The sequence below is a fragment of the Osmerus mordax genome, chromosome 3 (assembly GCF_038355195.1).
Source record: "Osmerus mordax isolate fOsmMor3 chromosome 3, fOsmMor3.pri, whole genome shotgun sequence".
NCBI classification, from domain to species: Eukaryota; Metazoa; Chordata; class Actinopteri; order Osmeriformes; family Osmeridae; genus Osmerus; species Osmerus mordax.
The window spans coordinates 17,068,643-17,089,151 of NC_090052.1; the positions used below are offsets into that span (position 1 = coordinate 17,068,643).

The 20,509-nt window shown below is 45.3% G+C and overlaps 4 protein-coding genes and 1 pseudogene across 10 annotated transcripts; 2 read left to right on the forward strand and 3 right to left on the reverse strand.

Annotated features, from left to right (window-relative positions):
* LOC136940422 (C-signal-like) lies at positions 1 to 1,403 on the forward strand (annotated as a pseudogene).
* Positions 1,404 to 1,609: 206 nt separating this feature from the next.
* On the reverse strand, positions 1,610 to 4,369 carry trim35-12 (tripartite motif containing 35-12). The gene is made up of 6 exons (XM_067232391.1): positions 3,581 to 4,369; positions 3,344 to 3,439; positions 2,766 to 2,996; positions 2,636 to 2,658; positions 2,432 to 2,550; positions 1,610 to 2,306 (listed from the first exon to the last, which is right to left on the reverse strand). Exons 1-6 carry the CDS (start codon positions 4,112 to 4,114, stop codon positions 1,747 to 1,749), a joined length of 1,563 nt encoding a protein of 520 aa, XP_067088492.1. The 5' UTR covers positions 4,115 to 4,369; the 3' UTR covers positions 1,610 to 1,746.
* Positions 4,370 to 5,846: 1,477 nt separating this feature from the next.
* On the reverse strand, positions 5,847 to 9,732 carry gipc1 (GIPC PDZ domain containing family, member 1). 3 transcript variants are annotated; one of them, XM_067232389.1, is made up of 7 exons: positions 9,689 to 9,732; positions 8,448 to 8,865; positions 8,149 to 8,334; positions 7,831 to 8,011; positions 7,500 to 7,612; positions 7,311 to 7,392; positions 5,847 to 7,174 (listed from the first exon to the last, which is right to left on the reverse strand). In XM_067232389.1, the coding sequence occupies exons 2-7, from the start codon at positions 8,745 to 8,747 to the stop codon at positions 7,023 to 7,025; spliced, it is 1,014 nt and encodes a 337-aa protein (XP_067088490.1). In that variant the 5' UTR covers positions 8,748 to 8,865; positions 9,689 to 9,732; the 3' UTR covers positions 5,847 to 7,022. The 3 variants fall into 3 exon arrangements, with proteins under 3 accessions (XP_067088490.1, XP_067088489.1, XP_067088491.1); XM_067232388.1 differs by having other exon boundaries at positions 9,606 to 9,696; XM_067232390.1 differs by lacking the exon at positions 9,689 to 9,732 and adding an exon at positions 9,565 to 9,616.
* Positions 9,733 to 10,021: 289 nt separating this feature from the next.
* On the reverse strand, positions 10,022 to 13,789 carry dnajb1a (DnaJ heat shock protein family (Hsp40) member B1a). Its single transcript, XM_067232387.1, has 3 exons — positions 13,256 to 13,789; positions 12,228 to 12,811; positions 10,022 to 12,072 (listed from the first exon to the last, which is right to left on the reverse strand). The coding sequence occupies exons 1-3, from the start codon at positions 13,464 to 13,466 to the stop codon at positions 11,842 to 11,844; spliced, it is 1,026 nt and encodes a 341-aa protein (XP_067088488.1). The 5' UTR covers positions 13,467 to 13,789; the 3' UTR covers positions 10,022 to 11,841.
* A 1,367-nt stretch (positions 13,790 to 15,156) lies between these two features.
* On the forward strand, positions 15,157 to 20,503 carry tecra (trans-2,3-enoyl-CoA reductase a). 5 transcript variants are annotated; one of them, XM_067232845.1, is made up of 11 exons: positions 15,157 to 15,175; positions 15,478 to 15,851; positions 16,590 to 16,641; positions 16,764 to 16,808; positions 16,983 to 17,086; positions 17,757 to 17,872; positions 18,123 to 18,301; positions 18,376 to 18,419; positions 18,524 to 18,581; positions 18,673 to 18,761; positions 18,971 to 19,789. In XM_067232845.1, exons 2-11 carry the CDS (start codon positions 15,687 to 15,689, stop codon positions 19,142 to 19,144), a joined length of 1,026 nt encoding a protein of 341 aa, XP_067088946.1. In that variant the 5' UTR covers positions 15,157 to 15,175; positions 15,478 to 15,686; the 3' UTR covers positions 19,145 to 19,789. The 5 variants fall into 5 exon arrangements, with proteins under 5 accessions (XP_067088946.1, XP_067088945.1, XP_067088944.1 ...); XM_067232844.1 differs by having other exon boundaries at positions 15,169 to 15,203; XM_067232843.1 differs by lacking the exon at positions 15,157 to 15,175 and adding an exon at positions 15,210 to 15,381.
* The last annotated feature ends 6 nt before the right edge of the window (positions 20,504 to 20,509 follow it).

Sequence of the window (20,509 nt, forward strand, 5' to 3'; positions counted from 1 at the left end):
ATGGCAGCAACTAAAGCCTGTAGCGTCCTGATCACAGGAGCAAACCGAGGCCTGGGTCTGGAGATGGTCAAACAGATGATGGAGGCTCCACAGCCTGTCTGCCAGTTGTTCGCCTGCTGCAGAGACCCAGAGGGTCCCAAAGCTGAGGTGAGAGGAGGCCTTCTACGGCGGCCGGGGTACACGGCTCTTGTCCCCACAATCCCTGTGAGTAACCGTGGACCGTTTGTGTTGTAGAATCTCCGAAACCTGGCCAAGAAGCACCCCGAAGGAGGGGCTCAACATGCTGGTGAACAACGCGGGCGTCTTGCCCCATGGCACCATACAGACCACCAGCTCTGAAGACACGCAGTCTGCGTTCAACACAAACTTGATGGGCCCAATGAACATTACTAAAGTGAGACGTTCAGAGAGTTTCTAAGGAACCCACTGTTGCACTTCTTTTTTTTTTTTTTTTTTTTACTTTCATTGTTCTTTCTCTGGCCCTCCTCAGGAGTTTCTGCCTTATCTACGGACAGCAGCCAAAGCCAGTGGGAAACCAGGGATGTCCTGCAGGCAGGCAGCTGTCATCAACATTTCCAGTGTTGGCATCCATGGCTTCGGTTGGAGAGACGTACTCATTCTTCCCCGCCTTCGCCTATCGCATCAGCAAGGTGAGACGAACTCTCTCACCCAGCTGTCTCTCTCTGTCTGTCACCCAGCTTTCTCTCTCTCTCTTTTTTTCTCTCTCTCTCTCTCCCACCCCCTTTCCAGCTACGAGTCTTACCTCACCCGGCTGTTTCACAGCCATGACCATCCAGTCGGTTCTATTGTCCTGCATCCTCTCCTCTTTGACACCCTTCCTTTTCTTTTCCTGTTCCTCCTTCCCACCCTTTACCGCTCTCTCTCTCTCTCTCTCTCTCTCTCTCTCTCTCTCTCTCTCTCTCTCTCTCTCTCTCAGGCAGGTTTGAACATGCTGACCATGTGTGCAGTGGAGGAGTTCAGGAAGGATGGGATTCTGTTTGTTAACTTGCACCCTGTCTGGGTTCGCACCGACATGGGAGGAAAGGGGGTGAGTCGGACTGTTTCAACTGACCTCATCCATGTGTTTAACAAGTACAGTTCGGGGCAGGGCTCAGGCCAGGTCAAAGGTCACCCAAAAGTTGACTTGGATGTGGTAAGAAATACGGCTTTAATGAATTGAAAATGACAAGGGGGAAGTGTTTAACTAGTGGAGCAGACATGTTGGGAAACCATTGTTATTGAGGGGCTCACACAGCTGAGACAGTGTGATGTGTGTTTATGACCACCAGGGGGAGATAGACACACCAGAGAGTGTGGAGGGACTTCTGCGTGTGATGGAGTCCCTCTCTGAGAAGCAGAATGGAGCCTTCATGGACCATAAAGGCAAAGTCCTGCCCTGGTAAATTCATTGAACTGTCCTGTAATGTTTATAAATAAATACAACAAAAATTAAGAGACACTACGTCTTGTTTTATTTCTTGATTATTAATTCTGATATCCTTACTTTACCCAATAAACACATTTTGGTCAAATATACAGATCATGATAAAGGAAAGAAACAATATCACAATTCTCAACAAAACTGATTACAAAAGATAAAGGCCCCAAAATGAAAAGCAGACAATTAAATGTGAAATGCGTCTTTTCATTACAGCTTGTCAGATTTTTTTTATTTATTTTTTTACACCAAACAGACTTCCTTGGTCAGTGTCCCAGGCCTTAAATGACACAGGTGAGTACTTAACATCACCAGGTGGCGCTGTTCCACACAGCCACCTTGACTGGGCAGATCTTAAGGGGGCCAGGGTTGTTGCCATTGATGTTGGCCCCAGGACAGAAAAAGGGGAACATCTTCTCAGTGAAGAAGTCGTTGAAGGTATAGATGGGTGCCATGGTTACGGGGTTGGAGAACGTCACCTCTCCAGAGTCGTAGTCCAGCTGCACCCTGACCCGGTGCAGGTTTGGGCCCGGCTGCAGAGGGGTGCTGGGTCGGGTCATGGCCGTGTACTCCCCCTCGCAGTGGGAGATCATCCAGAAGCCGCCCTCGGGGCAGCCGGAGATGCGGCCCTTCCTGTTGATGGACTCCTTGACCACGCCCAGCATCCAGTCCGGCTTGCCTCCCACCTCCACCTCCCAGGCGTGGCGTCCGCAGGTGAAGCCCTCGGAGCCCAGCACAAAGACAAAATGGTCGAAGCGCTCCGGGTTGCCGGGCAGCTTCTGCACGGCGCCGCTGTTAGTCACGCCGGTCAGGTCCGCAGAGAGAGACAGCCAGGAGTAGGCCGTGTTGGGATCTAAGGTTACAGGGGCTGGCAGGTGGGAGACACGGAGAGGTGGAGGGGAAGAGGAAGAGAGTGACAGAGAGAGAGGTTCGGAACGGTTGATCGGACGCGTGCAATGCGAGTTTGGAAAGTCAACTAAATTAAATACGTACTGTAGGACACCAGGTCTAGCATTTTTTCCCAGACCTGGAATTTGACAGAGCTGACGTGTTTGGCTACGTTGATCAGAGCACCCGAAACCTTCCCGGGGTCCTGCTGAGAGACCTCAACTCTGCCAGGAGACGTACGGCCATTAGGCAGGCAATATAAACACAACTTAGTCACAATATGAGGGCTACTGCTGCTAAAGCACTCACCTCTGCTTGGTATTCTTGTAGTTCTGAAACGGGGGGGGGGGGGGGGGGGGGGGGGGAGAGAAGAAAGAGGTCATTCGGGGTCCGAAGACACCGAAAAGGACTCCGGTCGAACGTCCCGTTCCCCCCTTACCTGCAGGAAGAGAGCGTCGCTCGACGCGATCTCGTTCTCGATGGCGATGACGGCCTGCGAGAGGACGAGGATGTCCCTGGTGATGTTCTCCGTCTTCTTCCTCAGCAGCAGTTTCTTCTCCTCCTCTTCCTCCCGCAGCGCCGCCAGCCGGCCCTCCTCCTCCCTCTGCAGGAACAGGCGCAGCTCCTCGAACTCCGCCTTGACCTGCATCTCCGTCTGCTGGGTCTGGTTCTGGCAACGTCATCACACGGGGGGTCACTGGACACGTGAACTACCGTCCAATATCCCTGACATTTGGCGCCAGGGCTTAACCAAACACATCTCTGATAACCAACCAAGTCCCTTTTCTAACGGTGACATAACCACATGCACTTGTTTTCTAAAACACATTGAATACACAGTGACTGAGATACTTCTAAGGAGTAGTGTTAAGCCATGACCGTGGAGCTGAAGGATGGAGTGTGTTTTTCAAAGGCAACCCTGGGTTTGTTTACACATGAACAAAGCATGGTGTAACTTTAGAAGGCGCCGTCTGGTGAGCGCGCCTGCACTGAGGCTCCCCTGGCGTTTGTTGATACCTTGATGTGCACAGTTGTGTCATCGCACTCCTGCTTGGCTTCATAGAGGCGACGGAGGCTTTTCTTCAAAGGCATCACCTCTTCTTTGAGCTCTTTCTGTCCAAGAAAGCAGAGAGAGAGAGACAGAGAGAGAGAGAGAGAGAGAGAGAGAGAGAGAGACGCTGGGTTCAACGAAACCGTCACCAGTGAACATCAGCGAATATTCCCAGTCAGACCCGATGAAGTTGAGATCCTCACCTTGAGGTCCTGCGCTCCCTCCTCCAGGGGACACACTCGGTGACCCTGGTGCTTCTTGGATGTGTGACACACACAGCACAGCACCTCGCCATCGTCCAGACAGAAAAGCTTGAGAATCTCCCCGTGCGCGAGGCAGTGCTCCTCCGCCACGCTACCTTCCCCTCGTCCCCCGGCCCCCGTGGAGAGCCCCCCCTTCAGCTGCCGTTCCCTCAGGAAGGTGTCCGCCACATTCTTCAGCGCCAGGCTCACCGTGGGCTCCGTCAGGGAGCACTTGGTCCGGCACACGGGACACTCGCGCCGGGCCTTCTTCTTGTTCCAGAACTGCTGCAGACACGCCCGGCAGAAGCTGTGGCTGCACTTGAGCACAACGGGCTCCCTGAACACGTCGCAGCACACGGGGCAGGACAGCTCCTCCTCCAGCATGGAGCTGGCGTTGGAGGAGACGGCGCGCGGACGCAAAGCCAGGCCCGCCTGGGGGCTCAGGAGGAAGGAGGGCTTCCCGGGCTGGGAGAAGGCACGGGGTCGTGACGCCATGACCGGACCCTGGAGGAAGACCACTTGGGAGGAAGACAACTTGGGAGGAGGCCTTCTCTGTCACAAAGGAGATGTGTCGTCGCGTTGTAGAAGCTCCGCTCTCAACAGGGAGTCTTCCTGTTCTGCTGCCTGTCCTACTGCGTCTGCATGCGACTCCGGGACTGGACTGCTAATGTCGCGGACCAAACACTGTAAATAAGGGTCACATGATCACGTGCTTTACCCCGACCTGAAGAACAGGAACATTACTCCTCTCCACCCGATTTCCTGCTCGCCGCATACGCTCCCACAGCATAGTCTTATTCATTTAACCTGTATGGTCAGAGATAGATTGAATAAATCAATATTGGAAAGCATTCCCAGGCCCCACCCTCGGACACTTGCCCACTCCAGCGGTCTGTGTTTCAGGGAATGTAGCTTCATGCCTGGCTAGGTCTGGATCAGCAAAAATAGAGGAGAAGCTCTCAGGCCTGTTTGCAGTAAATAAGGTTAAAAGGTTAACCTTGTTTCAAGTGTGATACCGAACTTCTTACAAATATCCTCTTATGGCCCCGGAATACCACATCACACAGCCATAATTCTGGTAGGACCCACACATCTCTCCAGTGTGGTGGTGCCCTAGAGGTGAACCCCAGACTAGACAAGCCTGACCTTTTCACCATATTATATTACCTCTACTGTCCCAACACTGACACCAGAAGTGAGCGATTTGCTGTCTAGTTAGAACTCATGTATTTTTAAGTGGTGAGAACAAGGCTGTGAATGCTAACACACGCACAAAGTTGCGGAAAATACGCGCAGGGGTCAAATGTTTGTTTCTCTTGGAAGGAATTATTTTCACTGTGAGGGAGGTTGACTCAGTCCACCTGTGCAAAAACATCAGCTGACAAATGCATTAATGTCCTTTACTTGAATTTTCAGTAAATGACTGAATGAATGGATATAACAATATAGCTATTGCAATATATTCAAGTACTAAACTGAAAGTGAGGATTCATAATTTCCATTATTATTGCCATTATAATCAGACATGAAACAGTGTAACATAAAGTCCTCCCAATTACAAGTTTTCTTTTCCGTCAGTTAGTGTCTAGTATCAATTGCATGACAGTTACCATCTAAAATATACTTCAACAACACTGGACAAAAATCATCAAACTGTTAACTACAAAAATGTCCATACACGTATATACTGCAAGAATATTGAAAATGTAACACCAAAAAGTCTTGAGTTTGAGTCCTTCATTTGTGTTGGGATCAACAACTTGCATGTTTTTCTCCCCATATAAACATCATGACGTCACCGGCAGCAAGATGACTCAGGAAGTAGTTTGGTTGGATAACAGGAGGATTATTCTACTACCATGACAGAGGTCAGGTTCATTTATATCATTCAATAAAATACCAGAGCCTTTATTGAATTAGTGTTATGTTCTGTAACTGCATCATATTATTCCAATCTATTTCCATCGTCACTATATTGGTACATGAGCTCCATTTTAGATCCTTGACATTATGACCATTTGGTCCCTTATTGTGCTTTATTGGAAATACTGACACTTTGAACATGGTAAGCATGTTCAGACCTTCCTACAGACTCAAAGTCTGTACGGAGGTATCCAACCCTATTGTGACTTTCCAAAAGACACTTCACATCATCACTTCAAATTATATATACAGTATATATACAGTATATATATATATATATATATATATATAAAAAGAAAATAAACTCAGGATGAAAACATTCTTTAAAAAAATAGAAGTTTACAGAATGATCCCAGTCAGGGTTGGGGTTACCAACCCATTGTTTTCTGTGGATTGGACAAATGCGTCCAATTCCACAGTATCTTTTATACAAGGTAGCCTGTCCACACTGTTTTAGTTAACTCTGGAGTATGGCATAAGAAAGATCTGTATGAACCATCCAGTGTGTAGCTGATAAGTGCAGCCCGATTCTATAGTTCACCGTCACTGCAGCAAAGACCACAAGTGTTTTAGAGGTGAGGAGCCGCAAAAGAGGATCTGACCTTTGCATTATTATTGAGTGCCAATGCACTGTAAACCTTCAGTATCCACAGCATTTTTCCTTCACAAAACCAACAGTACATAAAAAGATACCAGAACTCACAATTAAGATAACATCATAGCTCATGCTAGTGAGAATCATATTAAGTATCTGTAACAGAGTGGTCCGAAACAGCGTTATATGAAGTCCTGGGTTAGTGTGTCTTAGACCACCTCTCTACGGTGGCCTCCTCTGGGACATACAGTGCCAGCTGGGGGGAGGGGGGGGGGGGGAGGGGGAGGTTGTATACAGCGCAGTGCAACACAGTGCAAAAAGTGAAACATCACAGTTTGTTGTACGAAACGTGGAAGGGTCGCTTGTGTTAAGCCACAGTCCTGTGAGCCTCCGACAAAGACTCGTGCTCTGTCTTCTTCACACAAGAGGACAGGAGGTACAAGGACCTGGGCATCCATTAGGTAGGAGTGGTCAGAAGGAACAGCCTAGTCCACAACCCTGCTCCTGGATCCTGGACCGAACAGGGCCGGGAGACCTTAATGCACTTGCTTGCTTGAACACAAGGACCTCGTGTTCTGCATTCAATTGTCTGATCAAGGTTTTCAGGTCCATAATACTGTGAGACGAAGTAAGCGATCAGTGGATTCTCTCCAAGACATGAGCTAAATCTTTTCCCCTAGAAGTTCTCCCAGAAAAGTGCACTCTACATAAAAAATAGCAGATGTACACAGGAGAAACCAAAACAAAAGAATGAAAAAATGCATTATATAAAACAAAAACACTTATGACTCGTGTGGTGATTCCTAGTAGTGCCGTTTGTTGTGGGTGCCACGGCCATGTAGAACTACACACATGGTGTTCCACTGGTCCCTTCGGTTTCCGGGGTTACAGCCGGCCGACCTTCGCGTCGCCAATGGCGCCCCAGACGTCAAACACAAATTCGTCAGGGAAGGCAAAGTCTCCCAGAGTCTCGTCCAAAGCCTGAGCGAACTCATCCGGGTTCTTCTTGTCCTTCCCTAACTCCACCATTGTGGCCGCTGACAGAGAGGGAGAGATTTAGGTCAGAGTACTAACCTTTTCGTTAGAAAGGACTATATACAGTCGGAGAATTGCTCGTTAACCCTTAAATATGCTCTTGCGTGAGCGCGCGCACACACACACACACACACTTACCGAGCTCGCTGTCTCTGATGCCCATGTAGTTCTCAAGTAGGTCGTCCACCTTCTCGATGGCCTTCTCCTCAAATGCAGAGGGCTGCAAAACAAAATGGACGAGCCCCATGAACTCACTCGTTTGCGTATGACCTGTAGCACGGATGTCCCTTTCAACTGCTAATTGTCAGTCATGAGAAACGCACTCACCAGCTCCTCTACAGTGGCAGGGCCCTTGGAGCGCAGCCGCAGGGTCCCCCTTCCCGTCCCCAGCTGGGTTCCTGAGCCCGACCTTGCCCCTCCAGACCTCTGGCTGATCATGTCTACACAAGAGCAAACACGTCACAAAACAGAGGTGTCACATGACTCTCTCTCCTATGCACCCTGCTTGTCAAGGCATCTTCTACATACAGCAAACCAATCACACACACACACACAAAACTGATGGTTTCTGAAGTGCTGGACATTTGTATAATGATTAGGTCTCATCCCATCAATAGCATCATGCTCTAACTCATTTAGGTTTGCTCCCGAAACCCACCGAAGGCTTTAAGGGGCTCCACAAGTTTCAGGCAGAAGTCCTTCCCCTTGGGCAGCTCCTTCAGCATCTTGGCCACCTCGTAGTGTCGGCTGCCAATGAGACCGCGTCCGTTGATGGACTCGATCATGTCTCCCACATTGATGACCTGGATCTGGTGGATGATGCTTCCCTCTCGTATTCTCTGAATGACAAGAGGGGGACACAGTCGTCAAATACAGAAGACGGTGTTATAAATCAAAGCTCATGTAGAGACTAGAGTACGCTTTCAAATCTTCTCAGTCCGTTTTAAAACCCAATTTTCCATTGTTAAGACTCCACCTTGATGAAGGCGTAGCCTGCTCCGTTATCCGTGATGGTCAGTCCCAGAGCATCCTCTCCCTTGTACACCTCCACCTCCTTCCTTTGGCCTTTGATATGGGCAAAGATAAAGTCTTCCAAGCCAATCTGACCTCCCAACAACTTGTCCATGTCTACCTTGTGAGTGTTCAGTGTACAGAACATGACCTGTGGAGGAAGAGGCACAACATCGAGAGCTCAAAGGATAATTCTGTGAAGAACATCAGTTCTCTAATAACAAGCACATTATATAAGTAAATGTGCAGGCTGTTTTTTCTCACCTCAGCAGGGGGGATTCCAAAAGCCTCTCCGATCTTGGCATAGAGCTCCCGCACATTGCTAAAGCCCTCAATGCGTCCTGTGGGACTACCGTGGGCCAGCTGGGTGTGGAAGATCAGGCGGGGTCGCAGGCTGGTAGGTGGAGGAGGCAACCCCTCATGGGTGGCACCCTGTCCCAACCCCACACCACTTCCATCCAAGCTGTCCATCCCGGGTACATTAAGGCCTGCCCGAATTGGTTCAGCCTCCTCGTTCTCCACTAATGGAGATGCCTTCTTCCTTCTTCCCAGCCCAAGAGGCATGTTAATTACTGTCTTTGTATTTGAGGGGGTGGTGGGAACTGTGTTTTATATTGTGGTGGTGACGAGGCAGAAGTCCAGATCAGCGTAGCCTATGCCTTTATTCTACCAGCATTACAACCTGTGTGTCAAGAAGAGACATAGTAAGATTCTCGTTTACATTCGCCCGAGCAGCTACAACGTTAGCGAGCTCGTTCCCCAAAAGATGACATTCCATTTGATTGTAGTGATATAAACTCAAAATGTGTTGCTGGCTACATAGATAGCTTGACTGTAAATGTTACAAGGATGTTAGCTAGTTATCCAGCCAAATGTAAAACATATTTTGCAATAATTGTGCTGCCTACCTACCCGAGTCAGGTACCTAGCTTCTCTAGCTAGTAGTAGTGATTACCCTTCCCTTTGCGTAGGCTATCTGATGTTGAATCCCTGACCCCAACATAAATGTGGTTTTGAAGCTACCTAGCTACTAGTATCTGCTAAAAGAATGCAGACTTATTAGCTTGCTAGTAGCTGCGAATGCTGTAAAAGGTGTGTCTATTAAGCTAACTCTCTACAGTTAGTAGCTAGCTAGTTAGCAAGCACTGTCTTGGCATTCAACTATCTTTATATTCTGTTAGCCTAGTAGTACTAAGCCAGAAAGCTAGTCTCTAGCCATAAAGCAAGAAAGCTTAACCTTACTGTACTTGGCCTGGCCGTCTAAGAGGATCTTAACTTTTAAATCGGCGGTTCCATTTGATTGCCAGTTTCTCAAAGTGGCTGATTACTCCAGCTAGCTACAGTAGCCGGAAACATAGCAGGCCAGTCTTCTTATTCTTACCAGCCAGGGACATGGGATAGCCAGTTCGTCTAGCTACCTACCAAGTTAGGCGAGTCCAAGAAAAAAAAGGTAAAGGATCAGTGGAAAATTATAATTCCGTTAAAGTTAATGAAAGGCCACCAACCATCAAATTGATAACTGATGAGACTGGGCTGCCCCTGCCGGTGTATGCTGCTAGCTGTCTATATACCGTTAACTGGCTAGTAAGACAACAGCATGGGTCCTCCGCCTAGTCTAATCTGACTGCTTGTGTTGTCCTAATAGCGACATTTACCTCACAAGGCTTTGCTGCCCTCTAACGGTGCGGGAGATATTGTTCATGAGGGGTGTCTGTCTTGCATTTAAGTGAACCTACCCATCCTGGTTGGTGAATTGGTATACAAACCTACATGAGACAAGTTGAATAGATTTGATTGTAGGACTACAAATTACAATTTAAAGGACACACAAAATGTTTTGACAATTTATTTGAAAAACAAACATGATGGTTCAAGAGAGCTCTTCGGATCTTAAATAATACCCATTAAGAGCTAGTGTTTATATATAGATAGATACATTTATTTTATATATGCCAGTGATCAAACCAGTACAGGTGTGCTAATGGGGGACTTGTTCATGGGACTTGTTCATGTTAAATGACTAAATGTAAATGTGAAGGTGGGATTAAAATACTTTTCCATAAAAAGTAAAACATCTGCAAAAAAATGCAAATCTTTTAACAAAAACAGTATTAAATAGATATAATCTAGTCATTTTAGCCACATGTTGGTATGTCCCCTAGAATGAACACAAACTTCACCTGGAGTGGAATGACCCATACAAGGCAGTATATTGACAGTATAGTTAGAGCTATCAATATTCCACCGCCTGATGTCAATCAGACTAGAGTAAACATACATTTCAAGTACTTGAAGTTGTGAGAGAAAGTCCAATAATTGTATGACACATTTTAACCACATCTGATCAAAGGTATAACAAAACGGAACTGGCAGATAGCCTTGTTAACGAGACTATCATTTCAGAATAATGTTTTTATTTTTCCTAAAATATATTAATTTTGCTTCAAGTTCTGCTGGTCGGTTGTCCTTTGGACAACAGAACCAACCTGATTTAGTTCGCAATAAATTTAGTACATTGACTTGCATAGAGCTCAGGAAAAAAAAAGATTTGGGGGCTTATTTCACAGCTTAAAAAGAAGAAGAAAAGGCAGGGGGACACCGAAATAACAGGCACTGAATTGTGTTCAGTTTACAAAAGTATGTGCAGGGGGGCACCACACATGCGCAAATATTATTAAAGAATGGGAATACATTTGTATTGGACAAATACAAGAATAATGGTGCTCAAATTATAACCAGGTCCCACAAAAGTCAAAACTTGCTACAATAGTTTATATAAATTTGTGGTCCTTTTTCTGTTACACCCGACCCACAGAGGCCTCACACACACATTCATCATCATCAATGTTTAGCATGCACACAGTTCTTTGGCAAATAACACTCCTATTAACCTCCCCTATTTTCTCAGGCTCTGAGTTTGCTAAACAGGATTTATGAGTTCGACACAATAATCCTGCCATTTTTCCCCTCCCCTTTGGAACATTCTCTTAAATGTCAGCAATTTGCTCTCAAGCTTTCCTAGCAAACTTAAACATATCTCACATATACTTCACTGCATAGTAGGCTAATACCACAAAATGTATATAGGTAGCTCTAAATCAGGATCCATACAAGCTACGTTCAGGCATGCTTGCACCCGAGATATTGTTCATAAGTTGCCAGCAACATTTGCTATGGAAGCACTCAAACAACTGTTTGAACACGCACGTCATTTCATGACACTGCTTCACACTGACATCCTCATCTCAATGCCTCACACTTTATAGCCACATCCATCGTCTTTGTTAAAGTGGCTGCCAACTAATGCCTTATGTAAAAAAAAAAAAAAAGAGCCATCTGTGGCCCTCCAAAGCGTTTAACGCCTCCTTAGTCAAATAGAAAATCACACAAATCAAGCTGGGGAATAATCAAGCATTAGTATAATTTTGATAATAATGATATGCTGATATTGTTATATTATTGAAAACAATAACCTCCTATTGCATCACTTTCTCTATACCAACCAGACTCAATCAAATTGTCGACTGGTAAATGAGTTAAATCCCAACATCTGTCCCGGGTGAGGCAGGGCCAAGCCTGCAGCTTAGAGCTGTACATGTTATTAGAGATGTAGACTGGTTGTCCTGGAACTGGCATTTTCTCACAGCCACCTTTTAATTCAAGGAGGAAGGATCTGACTTAACGCATCACGAGCATTCTGACCCAATTTTTCGGGGAATTTCACCACAAACTCCAGAACCATATCTCCTCTCTTCTCAGGGCACTTGGACAGGGGCAGTCCTTCTCCAACAATGCGTTTCTTCATCCCAGGTTTGACGACGTCTCTGGAGCTTACAGTGACAGTCCTACCATCCAACGTGGGGGCATTGACTGTGCAACCACACAGTGCCTGGTAGGAAACACAGAGACAGACACATTTAGGGTGGTTTGCTCATGATAAGATCAATAAATATGACTTGTGAAACATGCCATTTGATTCAAGTATCAAAGGTTATATCAATGGGATTGATAGCAGGTTTGAAGACGTGGAGACCCAGCACTCACATCTCTGAGGGATATTTTTGCAGAGAAGATGATGTCAGAACCCTCTCGGCGGAAGACAGGGTGGGGTTTGTCTTTGACGACAAACACCACATCAGCTGGAATGTTGGCAGGCGTTTCGTCCCCCTCTCTGGGGAAGGTAATCTTGGTCCCTTCCTTCCAGCCACGCTTGATGTCTACGGTGAGGATCTTGTCCTCACTACGCATGGTGTAGCCGTCTGGATTCAGGCGCTTGCGGGAAATCTTCATCTTCTTGGTGCAGCCGGAGAACACCTCCTCCAGACTCACCTTCAGCTCGTGCACCACTGGAGGGTCTTTCTTCTTTTCCCGTCCCCCACAGGACCCCCCTGGTCTTGACTTGAAGGACCTCTGGAACCCTCCTCCCATACCACCCATTCCCCCCATCCCAAAAGCAGCAAAGGGGTCATCAATGTCCATATCATTATCCCCATTGTGGGGGAAAAACTGTTCAAAAGGGCTGCGGCCACCGAAAAACTCGGCAAACATGGCATGTGGGTCACCATGAAATGTGTAGTTAAAGTTCTGGCAATTAGGACCTCTACTTCCACCCATGGGCCCCTTTAGACCTGTTAAAAAGAACAACAAACATTTTTCATGCTTTACTTTACCCACTTCAAATATTGAAAATGGTATGCTACAACTTTTTTTTATGCCAGTTTAGAACTGCAAGACCAGTTGCCCAAACCTTTACGAAACGGGGTTTAAACACGTTTCTACAATGATGTAGGTATTCCATATACTTTTATTTATTACAGGACTGTGGTCTGAACACAGAACAAGTAGGAAAGTTCCAGCGAACTTTAGAACGGTGACCACTGTTCTGTTATTCAGTTAGCCAAACCGTGCTCAAACAGACCTATCACTATCATTCAAACAGATTTCTAAAATAAGAAGTCACGCAAAATATATTTGACAGAAGAAAGCACAACTTGTTCATGCCATGTTCTGAATAGCCTACCACTGGCAGCTTGCAAGGCTACAATGCCAAAATAAATCTTGAAACATTTTACCTTCCTCTCCATATTTGTCAAATACATTCTTTTTCTTCGCGTCGCTGAGGACATCATATGCCTCGGCAATCTCTTTGAATTTATCCTCTGCCCCGGCAGACTTGTTTTTGTCGGGATGATAACGCAAGGCCTGTTTGCGATACGCCTTCTTAATCTCGTCCTCTGACGCGCCTTTCTGTATTCCCAACACTTTATAGTAGTCTTTACCCATTACAATAATCCGTTTGTTTGTTTTAAATTTTTGCAAGCATTGTTAAAGGAGCAATCCTGACTGTTTCACAACTTACAGCAATGCAGTCACAGTTTAGGTGGCTCGCTAGCTAACGTTATATATCCTTCCTTGTAGCTACAAACCTTGAGCGCGGTATTTTGAGTGACTTACAAACAAGCTTGTCGAATTAAATACACATATGAATCTATGTGAAGATATATCTTACAGATATATTACGCTCTACTAAAGAGAGCACTTTTTAACACTGGTGAGTAATGTAGTCTAGCTCTCATGCGCTCTTCAACACGTCGACAAGAGAAACTTCTAGAACAAGCTTGCTGATGTGCATTGAGTAGGAACATCACATTTCCTCATAAGTATCCACGCCCCTTTCTACGTCACGGAAGCTGTCATAGTCTAGGTTGAATGGAATCAGTCATACTGGAACAGCAACCCAGGTACAGTTATAATTGTCAGAATATGCAGATGTGGTACGAACACGCGTAGTATGCATTATCCGGGAAAAAAACGATACTTTAGGTTGTTATTAGGTTGTTAACGTCTAGATTCCAGAAGACCATCTCTAAAGATGTATTTATGTTAACTGTACAAATTATAATCATGCAAAAGGTTCTCATATCTCATAACATTTATCAAATACAAGATTTGAGACGATTAACTTATTGGACTAGACACAAGCCTGGACAACTGCTACAGCCTAACCGCAAAAAAGCGGACTTCAGCATTGTTCAGTTTGACGACCGACCACACTGTGGCAGCATTACTTAGCTTCAAGCTTTGTCATGTGGATCTCATCTACAGGACTCATAATCCACAATGTTGTTGATGTTGATGGAAATGCAGGTCATGTAGGTTATCCCATTACTAATACTGATATGACCAACTTGATTGACATTATCTTATAGTTTCTTGTGGGATGCATTGACTGGATACATAGACGTTATACAATTACAGTGGCGTGGGGAACAGCAGTGCTAATCAAGAGCCTTTTTTTTTAAAGTTCAGGTTCAAAGATAGTGAAAGTGATAGGTAGGCCACGGTGGGGCATAAGCACCATAGCAGCAGCATGAGTACATCATCTAAAACATAGATAGCCATATCTTCTATCTCTCTCTCTTCATCTCTGTGTGTGTCTGTTGGGCTCTGTGTATCTGTGCCGGATAGCCTAAAATACACTAACCACTACTACGTTAGCACTATGAGCTTCTAGTCCTTGATTATCTGCTGCACTTAAACACATTGCAATGGATAGAATATTTTGCTCATTGAATAAGTGCAAATGAAAGTGCAAAATTGATAGCATGTAATCTGCTGTGTTCAACACAGCGGATCTATATTCTACATGCTATTTAAGGATGTAAGACATCTTTGCATCGTTGACTTCTCCTCAGCCATGCCCTAAGAATACAACTCCACTCCCGCACCCCCAGAATAGGGCATTTATTGGAACAAAAGATGGTGGCCCAGACTGTAGGAACAACACAGTCTGAAAATAAACATGTGTTTGTCTTTGTACTTGAGGTCACTGAGGGAGAGAAAAAAAAAAAAAAAACACACCAGCACAGGTGGTCTAGAGGAGGGGCATGTGTTGGAATGTCTGTCTTTCATCCAATGGATCAGGCTCATAGCGGGTATGGTGTGTGACGGGAGCGAGGAGCCGAGAGGAGAAGAGATGTGTCTTTGGCCTTGTGAGAACAGAGTGGGATATGTCGCTGGGTAGGGTTTGTGTGTGGCTTACCAAGGTTACCAAGCTGGTGCAAAGCAAAGCAGGCAGCTTATATTTAGCCTTGTGAATGGCGTGCTGTGGATTATGTCTTGGGCCTCTCAGGTTTCGTCTTTGATGGGTTTTGGGATGTGGAAGGGGGTTCATGAGGATTTGGAGGCAGCTCTTCAGGTGAGGTTGTGGCTGACATCTCATTCTCTGTACTAACTGTATCTACATCTTTTCTACTTCTTCTTTTCTCACTTGCTGTCTCACACACTCACACAGAAGAAGTGTTCATGGCCTCCTAGCCTTTCCCAGGCTGAGAAGTGACAGGCTATTTGGACGGAACAGTTCATAGGAAAAGTGGACCAAGAGAACAGCAACTTCAGCTGGACTACAGTGGGATTCTGTCTCTGATTGAGATATCGTTGGATCACTTTTTTCCACCAGTCTAGTTGTATAGAGGTTAATAAGATTATAGATCCGATATTGTCATGGATACATTAGCATTAGAGGCAAAAAATGCAAATGGGGATGTAGAGAAAAAGTCTTCTTCAAGACCAAGACCAAAACCTCCCAAAAAGGCCAAAAGAATAGTTTACTTTGAAGTGGAGATATTGGATGCCAAGACAAAGGAGAAGCTCCTTCTGTTGGATAAGGTGAGTTCCACTTTAAATGTACAGTAAGATACAAAATTATGAATATAATACAAAAGGTATTTTGGGGTACAGTGTACTGTCAACAAATGATGCCGTTTTATCAAGTCTGTCACGTCTCTGTCAATTAACAAATAACTTAAGAAAGAAGTTCAAAAAAAGTTTTTAAAGTACTTTTTAGACTTGGTTCATGGTCCAAACATAGTTCAAGGCTGCGTAATGAGTTCAGAGGAAACTTGTTTGCTTTAGCTCAAGAAGTACCCAGTCATCGTTTTGACCAGCAGCTAATTTTACAGCCGGTCATCTACTTCACAGACGGCATGGCTAAGTGTGGCAATTATTGGCGGGATTCTACTGAGATAGTGTTGCAGTTGGAAGGTGAAAATGCCCCCTGCTCTGGCAGGAATCTTCTGGGCTTGCTATGTGTGAGCTCTGAGTTCTTCAGCCATTGGACTACGGCCTAGCACAAGTGTTTAGGGGCTTCTGTGAATGTGACTAATGTCAAAACAATAATGAATCATTGCTAAGATAGAGTGTCACTAGTCTTACACATTCTTCAAGTCATCGAAACCTGGCAGTATGCCTGGCAGTCTATAATAGTCTTCAATTTGTCAGCAGGGGAATCAGTCTACATGGTCTGCGAGTGAAACACGTCTTGGTGACATGACACCATCGGAATCAGAATTTAATTATATTATTAGATTTGTTTGTCTGTGGTTAAGCAACTTTTACTCTACATAGGTGGAGCCAACATCCACCGTTTTGGATATAAAGACTTTGTTTCACAAGTCAAGTGAGTACTACAGGGCACACTATTATAACAGGACATATTTACACACATATTGCAGTGACACTGACATGAGACTCCTGCCTACTCTGGTTCTGTTTACACAACAAAGTGTTTTGTTCTGTCAGATCCAAATGTGTACCCAGCAAGGCAGTCCTTACGCCTAGACCCAAGTAAGTCACACATTTCTAACATCTCATATTTTACAGTATTAATGACCTTCAGTGGTTGCTGTGCATGAACAACGTTTGTATGGAGATAATTAGAGCAACAGAGAGGTTTACCGAATGGTTCTCTGTTGTCTGTGCTGCATTATGGCTGACCATGTGCTTTGTCATACTTCACAGAGGCCAAGTGCCTGAAGGATGAAGAGATTCTACAGACACTACCTGTTGGCACCACGGCCAGCTTCTACTTTAGTGACCTAGGATCACAGGTTACATGGGGAACTGTGAGCCGACACACACACAGGCATGCATGCACACACACACACACACACACACAGACACACACACAAGCACACACACACACACACACACGGAAGAATACACACACACACATACACTTGTGTTTAAATATACACAGGTTCACTCAATCAACCTTAGTGTTGCATATAAATAAACACCCACACTGACAGATAGATGCACTGTAGTGCAGTTCGGTTTTCTCTCACCTCCTGGACCCCCTATCCCCTGTCCTAGGACACATAATCTCATGGCCCCATTTCCCCACAGGCGTTTATCCCTCTGACCTCCGTTTCACCTTTTCTCTGGCATAGCCTCCTCATCTAACCATGCTCACCCAGCCACAGCCCACTTCTGCACCCACCCACGCACCACCTCCTCCTCCACCTCTCACTGACCCCGGAGGAGGTCAGTGTTCTGGCACCAGAGGGGAGATCAACAGTAGCAGTATCAGTCCGCTGGACTGGCCCAGGGTGTGAGAGAGGCTGCTGAGTCACAGATCCATGTCGTCACAATCAAAGTGTCAAGCTGAGCTTGTTTAGGCACATCTCTGGGTGGGCTGCTTTCATCCATGCTTAACAACATGCTTTCTCGGTAACCCTGCCCCACTAGTTAAGTGCACATTGAACATGCCCCCACCTTCCTGTGCCCTCTCAGGTCTTCCTAACAGAGTGCGCTGGGCCACTCCTTATCTACCTGATGTTCTACTTCCGTTTGCCGTTCATCTACGCACCAAAGTATGACTTCACCAGCAGCAAGCATTGGGTGGTACAGTGAGTTTCTAATTTCGTATTTATTTTCATTAGCTTACATGCTGTATGGTTTGATGATACATGACCATATTACCACTGTTCTTCACACTTTTACAAAATGGTAGATGTCCCGATCCATATCGATGTCTGTAGGTCACATTTTCTATTCCAACAGTAAATCAGGGCCATGTGTGATGGTCTGCCATTGCTATAAAACTGAGTCCCAGTTGAAAGCCTAAAACAGAGTAGTGTTTCCTTTCCCCTGCTACAGCCTGGCCTGCATGTGTCACTCCTTCCACTATGCCAAGAGAATACTGGAGAACATGTTTGTCCATCGCATCTCCCATGGGACTATGCCAATGAGGAATATATTCAAGAACTGTGGCTACTACTGGTGCTTTGCTGCATGGATGGCCTACTACATCAACCACCCTCTCTACACACCACCTTGTAAGTCCGTGTTTTCTCAAACACATTCTCATATGCTTTTAACGCAGACATTTCACCTATCTGTCTGTTCCCAGATTATGGAAAGCAACAGGTGAAGACAGCTCTCATTGCTTTCTTGGTAAGATGGAAGTATGTGTTGTCTGCGGTGGAGTTTGGGCTTCTTCTTTGGTTTTCTGCCGTGTTATTTGGTGTCTTCACTGTTAGCTCTATCTGTCCCCACAGCTCTGTCAGCTGGGTAGTTTCTCCATCCATGTTGCTCTGCGCAACCTTAAACCCCCCGGTGAGTAGTATCAGTAAACACAGCACTGTTCGTTGTAAGAGTTTGAAATCCACATTTCCATTTCCAACCAACTCTCCCAATTCTATCCTAGGTTCCAAGGTAAAGAAGATACCATACCCGACAAAAAACCCATTTACATGGATTTTTGCATTGGTTTCTTGCCCACACTATACATATGAGGTGAGATGATGTTAATGCAGTGAGACTCTTAAGACCTTTAGCTTCACAAGATACAGTATGCAGTGTGGGACCAGCATGTTGTTGACCAAGGATGTGTGTGTGTGGTTGTGTGTTGCAATATGGTAAGAATGTCCTCTGCTGGCTTCAACCTTGGCTCTGTGTTTGTATCCAAATGTAATACGTTTCCCATGTGTTGATCTTGCTGACAGCTGGGGTCCTGGATGGGCTTCACGGTGATGACACAGTGCGTGCCCGTGGCCTTCTTCACCATTGTGGGCTTCATCAGGATGACCGTGTGGGCCCGAGGCAAGCACCGCAACTACCTTAAAGAGTTCCGTGACTACCCCACCCTGCGCTCCCCGATTCTGCCCTTCATCCTTTAGGGAGGACTGGCCCAGGCTGACACCCTCCCCATGTCAGTGGTCAGTCCCTCTGCTGTCACCACGGGGGGGGGGGTTCCTGCTTCAGCATGGCTGTCAGGTTCCCAGGCATCTCTGACTGGACAGGAGAGTTAGGGACATCACTGGGAGACCCCACGCGCCGTGGCTGTGACAGCTGCTGGACTGACAGACCCTGGACTGAAAGGAGCTATAAGACCCTTTGAGGCCTAAATGCAGATGAGTCTTAATGTGAGGAAATGTTCTTGGTAAAATGAGTGACAAGAAACATCTCTCCAATTTTTACTTTACTACTATAATTGCTGTTTTTTCAAAGAGTATAGTTTGCAGCCTGCTTCTGTGGTGTAGATGGTATCTAATTTGTATTTCTGGTATTTAAAATGACATCTTTTACTGTGATTAAATAGCAAACATAGATTAAGTAGGGCAACATGTGAATATGTAGGTGACGGGGATCTGGGACACTTTCTTTAGGTCTTGTTACAGCTTCTAAGTTTCACTGAACAGCTGACGACTGCTCACTCACTGTGTGACGGTTGGGTTTCAGACAGTAACACTAACCCATTTAAATATTTATTGTACTGAGGCTAACTTTAGACACAGATGTAATAAATATCATGCTTCAAGTAACTGGAAAAGAGACAAGAGCTTTATTTTTGGCCCTGGTAGGAGTGCCTACATAACATTTAACAAGGAACCATGAGACACATTACAGATGGAATGTTAGTTTTTGGTGGCTGCTTTTCACTAGGTTAAAGCCAGCTAGTTTAAATCGGGTGAGCAACATGGAGCACTACATTTCTTCTGCTATTTATATATTTAAAGGGCATTGTATGTCGTTGTATTGAGAATGTAAACACAGTTAATGATAATATCGCAATAACACTTTCTAAATACATATAGTTTTTTCTATTCCCTTGAAAATAATGTAATGCATTTTCCCCCCTAACATCAAGGTAGGCAAAAATGTTTACATTGAAGGCATGTTGAAAGATACATCCAAAACATTTTAAAATAATATGAGGAGACTAAATAAGGAACAAGACAAATACTCCATACTCTGATGCTTATTAAGTATGCATATTTTGCTTAGTACACATCAGTGAAACGATTAACAGTAACAAGGTACACTGGTAGCTCCTGGGACCACGAGGAACACTGGAGACAAACTAAACTGTCTTTGCTGGTGAGCCTGACAATATGAAAGACTAATTGCATACTGTACATTCATTTTCAGATAAAACTGACATTGCCTGAAAAAACCTGGGGAAAGGTCCAACAAATAAATGTCTTGTTGAACTTATGAGGCTTGAAATGTGATCTCTGAATAAACAATGAAAAGATGTTGGT

What these genes read in the sequence shown, in the direction of transcription:
- trim35-12 (XM_067232391.1), bottom strand. Translation starts at nt 4,114, where the DNA reads ATGGCGTCACGACCCCGTGCCTTCTCCCAGCCCGGGAAGCCCTCCTTC. An exon ending in ACACAACTGTGCACATCAAG is followed by an intron (nt 2,997 to 3,343) that starts GTATCAACAAAC and finishes TGACGTTGCCAG; the next exon opens with AACCAGACCCAGCAGACGGA. An exon ending in GCGACGCTCTCTTCCTGCAG is followed by an intron (nt 2,659 to 2,765) that starts GTAAGGGGGGAA and finishes CCCCCGTTTCAG; the next exon opens with AACTACAAGAATACCAAGCA.
- gipc1 (XM_067232389.1), bottom strand. Translation starts at nt 8,747, where the DNA reads ATGCCTCTTGGGCTGGGAAGAAGGAAGAAGGCATCTCCATTAGTGGAG. An exon ending in TTGGAATCCCCCCTGCTGAG is followed by an intron (nt 8,335 to 8,447) that starts GTGAGAAAAAAC and finishes CTTCCTCCACAG; the next exon opens with GTCATGTTCTGTACACTGAA. An exon ending in CTGCCACTGTAGAGGAGCTG is followed by an intron (nt 7,393 to 7,499) that starts GTGAGTGCGTTT and finishes TTTGTTTTGCAG; the next exon opens with CCCTCTGCATTTGAGGAGAA.
- dnajb1a (XM_067232387.1), bottom strand. Translation starts at nt 13,466, where the DNA reads ATGGGTAAAGACTACTATAAAGTGTTGGGAATACAGAAAGGCGCGTCA. An exon ending in TGACAAATATGGAGAGGAAG is followed by an intron (nt 12,812 to 13,255) that starts GTAAAATGTTTC and finishes TCTTTTTAACAG; the next exon opens with GTCTAAAGGGGCCCATGGGT. An exon ending in CAAAAATATCCCTCAGAGAT is followed by an intron (nt 12,073 to 12,227) that starts GTGAGTGCTGGG and finishes GTTTCCTACCAG; the next exon opens with GCACTGTGTGGTTGCACAGT.
- tecra (XM_067232845.1), top strand. Translation starts at nt 15,687, where the DNA reads ATGGATACATTAGCATTAGAGGCAAAAAATGCAAATGGGGATGTAGAG. An exon ending in GACTTTGTTTCACAAGTCAA is followed by an intron (nt 16,642 to 16,763) that starts GTGAGTACTACA and finishes TTGTTCTGTCAG; the next exon opens with ATCCAAATGTGTACCCAGCA. An exon ending in CACAGGTTACATGGGGAACT is followed by an intron (nt 17,087 to 17,756) that starts GTGAGCCGACAC and finishes GTGCCCTCTCAG; the next exon opens with GTCTTCCTAACAGAGTGCGC.